The sequence below is a fragment of the Thunnus albacares genome, chromosome 19, assembly GCF_914725855.1.
Source record: "Thunnus albacares chromosome 19, fThuAlb1.1, whole genome shotgun sequence".
Taxonomy (NCBI): Eukaryota; Metazoa; Chordata; class Actinopteri; order Scombriformes; family Scombridae; genus Thunnus; species Thunnus albacares.
In genome coordinates, this window is record NC_058124.1 from 17127898 (window position 1) to 17138077 (window position 10180).

The 10180-nt window shown below is 36.4% G+C and overlaps 1 protein-coding gene across 1 annotated transcript; it reads right to left on the minus strand.

Annotated features, from left to right (window-relative positions):
- Positions 1-3616: 3616 nt before the first annotated feature.
- znf706 (zinc finger protein 706) lies at positions 3617-7251 on the minus strand. Its single transcript, XM_044336437.1, has 3 exons — positions 7143-7251; positions 4781-4926; positions 3617-4558 (listed from the first exon to the last, which is right to left on the minus strand). The coding sequence occupies exons 2-3, from the start codon at positions 4913-4915 to the stop codon at positions 4463-4465; spliced, it is 231 nt and encodes a 76-aa protein (XP_044192372.1). The 5' UTR covers positions 4916-4926; positions 7143-7251; the 3' UTR covers positions 3617-4462.
- Positions 7252-10180: the final 2929 nt, after the last annotated feature.

Below are 10180 nucleotides of genomic sequence, written 5' to 3' on the forward strand. Positions count from 1 at the left end.
GCATTTAACTGTTGTAGCTGCTGGATGTGGAGCTAGTTTGAATTACTTTATATACAGTTAGCTAGTTTAGTCCAGTGATTCACGACTTTTCTCGAATCTTTATTTTTTGGGGGAAATATTGTAGAGTTTTACTCTTTGGGCCTCAAACAGTTAATTAAATTAAACCATGTGAGATGTTTAGAGGGAAAACGTCTCTTTGGTGGGAAAGCTAACAACTCATAAACATCTGAAACATGAGCTACAGCTACACACTAATTTTACAGAAGAGCTCACAAGCCAAAAGTTTGGGAACTACTGGTTTAATCTTTAACAATGCAGTGTAATTTATATGTGTAATTTTATGTAAAAATTTCACCTGTCAAATTAATGTAGTGGACTAAAAAGTATAATATCTCCCTCTGAAATGTAGTAAAGTAGAAAGTAGCATAAAATTGAAATACTCAAGTAAAGTACAAGTACCTTTAAATTGTACCTAAGTGCAGTACTTGAGTAAACGTACTATGTTACATTCCACCACTGCTAATATTAAATTATGTTTATATCCACTGTCAGGCCTTTCAGTGTCTGTGCTATCATAAATCTAATGATCCCTCCAACAGGGCTCATTAGACCTTTAAACTGTCTGATACTCAGCTACTTAATCAGGCTTTATGTCAACATTGTATCTGCTTAGGCTGCATTACACTGGCCAGCCTCACTGGTTTGATGGGCCCTTCAGTTGTCCAGTCGCCATCCCTGTTTATCGAGTTCCACTAGTCTTACAAATAGCCACTATTTAGCAAACCCAATAGTATCAGACACCAATTATCTGATCTAATGTTCCTTTAAACTGCCTTTGAATCCAACCCAGACAAAGAGAAGACATTAGGTTGCTTAAGCAGGTCTTACAGTGGCTTGATAGGCAGTTTCACCTGAATGCCGTGGCCCGGTCTTACAGATAGCCACTAATTAGCAACCCCTCTGGTATCATAAACCTTTCCACACATGAAACAACACACCATTGAGCCTTCTCTGTGTCATGGGCTTGATCCAACAGCACACCAGTTATTGTTAGGATGTCTCTTACACTTTAACTGTGCTTTATTGTGAAACAGTTTTGCTCTTTTCCTTATGTAAGGCAGGTCAAGGAACATGACTCATGTGCCCAAATGTTTGATACCACAGGGGTTGGGGGTTGCATAGGCCCTGAAGGCTCCACCAAGCATCTACCTTTAAAAACACCATCAAGAAATGAAATGACAAGATTTTAAAGACACAATTTGAATAATTAGCTACAACATGTTGGAGAAAATGTGCTCAGTAATCATGTTTTCAACAGGGTGTGTCTTGATGCCAGTGACTTCTGGGTGGGGTTTTAAGTTGTTCAGAAGTCAGCCAGCAGATGGCAACGGACTTCTGTACTGACTGAAAAAACAGCCAGTTTTGACACCAGACAGAGATAAAAGATTATACAGCAATGCTGTTACCATAGTGACCAGTATGGTATATAACCCTAAATAGTTTTTGTTGAAATTAATGGGGGGGGTTTATTGGTGAAAAAAATGTAGATTTTAGCTGTCAATGTGAACAAAACCTTGTGTTTCTTTGTATTTTGGTTTAAATTAATCTTTGATGTTGATGAGAGCTGAGTTATTTCCATCTCTTCAAGCTGAGATGTGAGTCTGGAAATAGATGATCTATAGCTGGAGGGAGTCAATTAATTCCTTCACCTAATTAAGACGACTAATTTCTTTTTTCTTTTTTTTTGCTATTGCTCCTCTTTTTCCTGTCAGTCATGTGCTTGAATTCAAACAAAGGAGGTCTAGGAGATGTGTGTGTATGTGTTAGTATGAATGAATGAATATGTCTTGTGGTTTTTCATTCACAAGTTCACACATGGGAAGGAAGGAGGTGGATTCTGTGTGAGGAGAAAGAGGAACAACAGGCTCGGCTATGACTCATTCATAGCTGAGCCTCTTGAAACAATTACAAACAAAAAAAAAACAAGCAGCATGGCAGTGGCTGTTATTTCTGTCCTTCCTTATTCCTCCTCAATTATGACACATTTTGTGACCTTCAGAACCGCTGAAGACAGGGAAAGCTCATAACATCAGTAAATGCAGTGCTCATCTTGTCTTTTATTGAATCTGAACTGAGCTGATGCATCTCTGTCACAGCTGGAGAAAATGGGTTCAGACAGGATTAATTGTTTTAGATGAGTGACTGCAGCTTGAGTCATTTCCTGTTGTCGGCAGATGAATACAAGGCTTTCTGTTAAAGTTGGTATCAGATTCAAGTGATATATTTGTTTCATTACAATTTGAATATCCGTTTCACATTCGGCACTGGTATTCTTTTTGTTGTTTGCTTCAAGTCTAATTTTCCACTTGCAATCATTTTCCATTTTAATTCTTTACGGGTGTGTGTGAGAAGTACGCAAAGCAACAACACACTTGTGCAAAAATCAGAGCCTTGAAATTATGATCTGCAAAATAATTTGAAGTTTGTTTTTTAAATGTGGAACATTGTTGGTACTTTTAAACGATCTTTTCCCCATTCAGCCTTGGTTTAACCTTGATTAATTAAAAAAAGCAAAAAAACAGTTACAAAAAAAAGGGTAATGCTTTATTTTACAGATTCTTTAATTTTATACTAATTTCCTGTAAATTTTATGAGCAAGTTGCAGGTATGTAACAGTTAATTTTAGGACACTGTACAAAGAGGGTGGTGCAATTTGGTACAAAAACTGTTAGATTGGTTTAGTGAGTAAGTTTTCAGTGTGTAGTTTTGTGTGTCAAACTACATATTAGCTTATTAAATTGTTTCTCAAAAACTAACGATCATCATCATGAGCACATTTCCAGTGTACTATCAAATTACGTGACCATTTCAAAGAAATGTAACAGTTACACAGAAGCTGCTTTTAGGAAATAATTGAAAAAACCTAATATGCTAATATATCGTCCGGCATACAAAACTACACACTGAAAACTTCGTATATTCTGTCAATTAAAGAATTGTCAGGATTTTTGCAATTTAATTACCAAAAATATTGAGTAGGCACTTACCAATCTAACACTTCTGTTTTTTCTTATAATATGCACCACCCTTTCTGTGAACCATCCTAAAAATGAACCATTAATATCTTCAAATTACTCAAAAAATGTCCAGAAAATTCATCTAAAATTAGTGTAAAATAAAGCCTTACCTAAAAAAGACCAGCTGACATCAGGTGTTTAAACCTTTAAGTGCAGCAAATGTACAAGCTGATATGGGCTGTGTGTGTATAGTTAGCTTGATCAAAGTGGCTGGAGACTTATTTATTCATATCAAAATGTCAGAGATTATTAACGTGGCCTCCTGGGATGATGTCAAAGTCAGCTGTCAATTACTCTGTGAATCTTCCCATCTCCCCTTCAGCCACATATTCAAGCTTCCGAGCGGCAAAACGTAATACTGTGTGTGTAAAAATAGTCGTTATTATTCATTAATTGTTACACATTTACAAAGCCAGGTAATAGCTGATGTCTACGGGAGGATTTACACTTACATTATGTGAGCAGAGAAGTGATGAGAAGTATATTTGGGCAGGAAATCTTAGTCCATCAACACTTCAGAGAAAAAAAAAAAGCAGACATACCACAAAGTAAAGTTTAATAAAATGCTATAATACATCATTGGAGCATACATTCATGTTTCTGTCAAGCTCCCGTAAAATTTTATTAACTTGCATTTCAATGTAGCAGCTTGGAAATGGCTGGCAAAAATTTCACATTTAGATGACCCCAACATGAAATTATGATTAACTAGATGAAAGATTACAGTACAAACAAGGCAGACAGCACTGTGGAGGAATTTCATTCTGAACGACTGATATGACAAAAAAAAAAAAAAAAGAAAAATGTCACAGACTCCTTTTGATTCAACGCTCAGCATTCAAAGAAAAATGAAATTTAATTACTAATAAAGATAGATGAGGTCACATTTGTCATTGCCCTGATTGCAAAAAAAAAAAAAAAACTAAAAAAATTAGGATGAAAACATTTTTTTCTCCCACCCATGCCGAATCCCTGCTTTGTAAAAGGACGCATTGTTGTGTTATAAAGATTTAATCAGACAATCAATCCATCAGAGCTTCAGATGAAGGCGTGTAAGTGATAGTAGCAAGAATTATTCCTATGTGCACAACACATCAGGGCAGTGAGGAGTCTTTTTCATTCACCACGTGGATTGTTCATGGATCATACAGGTCTTTAGTGGCCTTGAAATCAAAAACAGGCCTTTAGGGTTTATTTACAACACACGAGCGCCAGGACTGGATGGGAGGAAGCATTGTGTCAAAGGCAACCGGGCCTGTTAGAAGCCTAAATTAGGGAAAACGCCTTCATGTTGGTTACATCAATCCAATGCTGTCAGACTGAGACAAGTGCAGAGTTGGTGCAGGGCCTTGAGGAAATCGGTTTTGTTATCCAGGGGGGACCTTTTATGCCTCCACTCCCTCTAACTCGGGGGGCAGAGGGGATTTGGGGTGCTTGCTCTCAAAGTGTTGCTTGAAAGTTTTTGGGTCGGGCATCTGGGACTGCGGGAAGAGACAACACATCCAACAAATGTTAGAATTTAGTGGCACAAGCCTTGTATTTGGTTGAAAATACGACTTCTCAGCAGTCAAAGGGCTTTATACAAACATGAAAAAGGACCTAATATCAGTTGAGTTATCCAATTAAAATGAAAAACAAAGCCTTTTCTCATCTTGAGACGGGGTTTTGTCTCTGGGTTGTCAGAGTCGAGGCTTGATACTCACCCTGCACACAGCGCAGGTGAACACTAGCGCTGCCTTGGCTGCCGTCTTTTGATCGTGACCCTTCGCCTTCTTCATCTCGGCCTGTTTCTTGGCATTCTTCTGCTGAGACTGAATCTTCTGATGCCCACGTGCCATGCTGGCGACGTCTGGTGAGGCGGACGTAGGGACAAAAGGACTTATAACATTTACTGAGAAACATCAGTGTTCTTAACTTTTTATTACTGTTGATACACACGTAATAATAGCCTAATAATAGTTATTTTAATGCCTGCTGATAAGGGCTGAATCATATCATGTTTATTGTGATACCAAAGGTAAAGTGCCAGTTTATGAGACAGGCAGTTGTGTCCCTACAGTTACATGCAGATAAATGTTAAATGGCTATTAACACCATACAAAAGGAAGTAAAGAAGTAATAAGTGCCAGTCATACAAGGTTGGGCAGAGTAAACAAGATAAAGCTCCAGTTCGACCTCAACTGAAAGGTACTTCAAGTGAAACACAGCCAGCAGGCAGGCCAATAAAACCTTGATTTACATAAAGGTAACGTAATCTCATGAAAGGCACTCAGAACAAGGGATAATTCTGCTGAATTAAACCTGCAACCACCACAAATCTGACACACAGACTGTTTGGCAGGTTTTGCTACAGATTTATCTGCAATTGGCATTTTTGAGAGCATGATATCAGGGAGACAAGTTCTCTCTTGCACTCACAGCCATTTGAAATTAGATTTTGCTGTGTGGTCTAATAATAAGCATTAGTTTCTCCTGTCTAGGATTTACTCTATGGAGGGCACTTTCAATAAGACCCTGCCTTGATAAAAGCTCAGAAGGATTCAGGTTAAGGTTTTTTTGTGTTTAAGGTTATGGGAGATGGAATATCACCAAAGTGCCATCTAAAAGTGCCGCCATAGTATGATAAAATGTGACGGTACCCCCAAAAGTGAGAAAACATGCTGTACCCTTTAAATTAGGAGGATATAAGCTAGAGGTTCTGTATGGGTGCCTTTCTAGTGAACAAAAAACAAGAAGGAAAAAGTGCAATTTAGGGTTCCCCTAAGTCTAACATATTGAAGGGCAGAACTGGGTGCCTTTTTAATGAAAAAAAAAGTGCCCTATAGGGTGCACTGTATGGGAGGAAAACATGGTGAAGTGCCCTTCCAGTGAAGAACATGAGATACGTTGCCTTGTAAGATGCCCTACGATTGAGTGGACTGCCTGTTATGGCAGAAATGAATGTATGCTTTATGTAGGCTGACAATTGGAAAATAATGTAGTTGTTGCAGCTGACATTATTCCATTCAGTTAATCTTAGTACAGTATTTTTCACTAGTTTGCTCAGTCACACCCCCCTTAGATTGTTTGGGTCAGTGCAGTCTGAGCTGTAACCTTGATCATATAAAATTGTGACATGGGTCAAAAAGCAAGGCTTTTTTTTTGGCAATTGAAACATGTGTATGGATGAATTTTTCATTTCATGAGTCCACCACTGGGTTAGAGTGTATAGGTGGGAGGGGAGGGGGAGCTGTGGCCCTCTAGATTTGGACTCAGGGACCCAAGATTATGTAATAACGCAGCACCCCTCTTACAGCAGTTATCACTTCAGCTTTTATTGGTCTTTAATGTTGCATATTCCCACACAAATGAGCAATTAATCAAATAACCACCCTCTGATTAACACTGTGAAACTGGGGCTCTCAAGGCCCCTAAAGGTAAACTCAGCCTTGCTTATAACTGCTATAAATAGCCTGGTGTCAGTCAGCAATATACTCAGTGTTAACAAGTGTTTGGTTTACTTCAGAAAAGCCTGGTTAGCCTGATAAGCACTTGATATGCTAATTTCAGTCAACACCATATTTTAGCTAGCTGATTAAAAAGCTGGTTTCGTTGTTTCATGAGTTTTTGGGGCATAGAAGAAACACAAGTAGGTCATTTCAGTAGTTTCCGGTGATCGCTATTATTCTCCAAACGTGGGAACAACGAGAAACAGAAGAGAATTAGCAGTTAGCAAGATAGTTAGCTTAGCAGCTACTGTTTTGATCTGGCGTCGTCTCCTCGCTTTTACTGTAAAGACAAACACCAGAAGTCCAAATACAAAAGCGTGAAGTTCCTAAACTTCCCATCTAGCGAATACAAGTCCTCGAAGTGACTTAAGTTTGTTTTACCCCTCCACAAATCCAACTGTTAACGTTACATGAAGCTACAATCAGCTGTAACGTGGGTTAGCATTACACGCTAGCCTCGGTTCAAACCGGCTATCTCCATGGCGGATATTTGCTCCAACTTGTGGCTAACTGTGTTATGTTATACTCTATCATATGTTATACCTAATAACGACTTTAAAAAGACAACAACTCTCACCTTTTAACACTAGGAGTACGTGTCGTTAGCTGGAAGCGCGCACACACAAGTTGTGACAGCTGCTCGGTTCCCACTGACAAGTGAACGTCAAAGCAGCGTTCAATGACTGTCTGTAAACTCTGTTTTTCATAGTATTTATACAGTTCAGTGCAGTACAGTACAGTGAGCAGAGGTGGAAGAAGTATTCAGATTCTTTACCTAAATAAAAGTACCAGTACCTGATCCACAAATATAGACAAATAGACATCTGAAATGTGACCCCGATACACATTGCTTTTTGTAAGACATCAAAAGCCAAAAAGGTCGGAAACCACTGGTTTCATCTTTAACAATGTGTTGCATTTTAAAAGCTTGTTATATTATCCATTTTGTCAAATCTTCATCTGAAAAGTAACTAAAGCTGTCAAATAAATGTATTAGAGTAGAAAGTACAATATTTCACTCTGAAATGTAGTGGAGTGGAAGTATAAAGTAGCATCAAATGGAAATACAAAAGTAAAGTACAAGTATCTTAAAGTTGTACTTTAGTACAATACTTGAGTAAATGTATTCAGTTACTTTCCACCACTGCAACCAAGCCTTATATTTTTCTAAGTTGAGCGAATCAAAAGGTAAATAAATGTTGAATTATAGATGTAGATATCAATACCGAACAATTACGCTTGTTTGACTTAACTGAATAAGAGGATAACAACAGTGATTTAGTAACCAGATTGGACATCAATAATAATGGCTGTTTTCTTTTTTTATTGTTATAGGCGAGGCACTGCCGTTTATAGTTGTATAGACTAACGTAACTGGTTTGCGGAACTGACAAAAGAAATACGTCAGGAAATTGGTATTTTACGACTCTAGGAGGGTTCTTGAATGCACCGTCACCATGCTGCAGAGACACATGATGTTGGAAATGTCGCCTCCACGTGGCAGAATCTGGTTAGTACATACTCACATAAACAAACTAGCACAAGCAGCTACTTTAGACTCACAAACTACAAATTATCAGACATTTATGCGGTGGTGGAAGAAGTAATCAGATCTTTTACTTAAGTTAGTAACACTGTAGTCTAAAATACTCCAGTACAAGTAAAAGTCCTAAATTCAAATTTCAAAATGTTACAAAGAAGAAGTATTATCAGCTAAATGTACTTAAAATATCAAAAGTAAAAGTTCTCATTATGCAGACTGACCTCTTTTACAGTTATATTGTTATAGTATATTATGTTGTTCGTTTTTATCACTAGTAAATACATGTAAGAACATTTTAATGTTGTAATTCATCAATGTGGAGCCATTTTGAGATACTTTAGGTATATTAATAGTAATAGTACTACATTATATTATATGAGAGTATCATATTTTTTTTAATATAATTTATTATTATACACTTTACTTATATAGCACCTTTCACACACAAATGCAGCTCAAAGTGCTTAGCACGTTTTTTAAAAAGAGAAGAGCAGACACAATATGAAAATATATTATTTTATATAAAATCCTAATCTGAAAAGTAACTTTAAGTAGCAAATAAATGTAGCAGAGTAAAAAATACAATATTTCCCTCAGAAATATATTGGAGTAGAAGTACAAAGTAGAATAAAATGGAAATACTCAAGTAGAGTATAAGAACCATAAATTTGTACTTAAGTACAGTACTTGAGTAAATGTAATTCTTTAAATTCAACCACTGAATTTTTTATTGTATGTTTTATAATGATCAGAAGTCATAGTAGTTATACTATACTATACTATACTACCCTACTATATTATACCCTACTATACTATACTATATTATACCATACCATACTATACTATACTATACTATATTATACTATACTATACTATACTATACTATACTATACTATACTATACTATACTATACTATACTATATTATACCCTATTATACTATACTATACTATACTATACTATATTATACCCTACTATACTATACTATATTCAGAGTTTGCTGTTGTGCCTATTGGTGATATGATATCTGTCTCACAGAGCTGATGTTTTATAATTTCTTTGGAATCAGCAGATGAAAAACTATATGTTTATGTATATGTTTATTTTAGTTGTGTAAAAATACAGCAGGACTGGAACAGTTTACTTGAACTTAAAAGAAAGATGTACAAACGTAATTCCTTTTTCTATTTGATGATGATTATATATTAAGGTAAATAGCTATTGCAGTATATCTGAATATTTACACTCAAGCATATACAAATATTTTATTACTATTTTTATTATCTAATTGTACATGTGATTAACAGATCTATATAAGTTGTTCTGCTAGTTTCTCCTCATTGGAAAGCACTTTATAACATTATCTTTGTATGAATTTACCCAAATTATGACAAAATTGTGCAACTCCTAATGAGATATTTTCATTAACAATTTTTAATTATACTGTTTTTCAGATTATTTGCTATTTGTTGAGCTTTTTGCACCTCATTCTGTGTTAACTTGTTTTGTTTTTTCAGCTAAACACCTCCAATCTATTGATATTATGTCTTTGCACAGGACCAAAACTCTTTCATCCTACATTAATTTTGAGAAATAAACGATGAAACAGCTGTTCCCTCCCAGTAACACTAGGGGGCAGGTATGGAGGACTACTGTACAGCATTGTGAGGGAGAAAATCAGTCACACATCAGGGTGAAATCATGCTGTGAGTGCTACTGTGCCACCAGCATCCAAATTATGTTCACCGCTTCAGATCTGCAACACTGATACTGATATAATCCTCATACTAATAATGCTTGTAATTTTTTTAAAAAGCTGAAAACTCAAACTAAAGACTTACTAAGGCCTGTTCTCACATTTTTAGCATTCGTTTACATTTATTTTTAATCTCAGCTATATAAATACTACAGCAGCGAGGTCTGTTCACACCCTAATGTGGGTCATGGGACAGTATTAGATCCCATTTATCTTTTTATCTGATCTGTAACTGTGGTTTTCTCGTCGGGAGGGAACAGTAGAGCTGTTCACCTCCACTCGGCATTTGACTAAATTCAGCTAATATGTAAATGACCC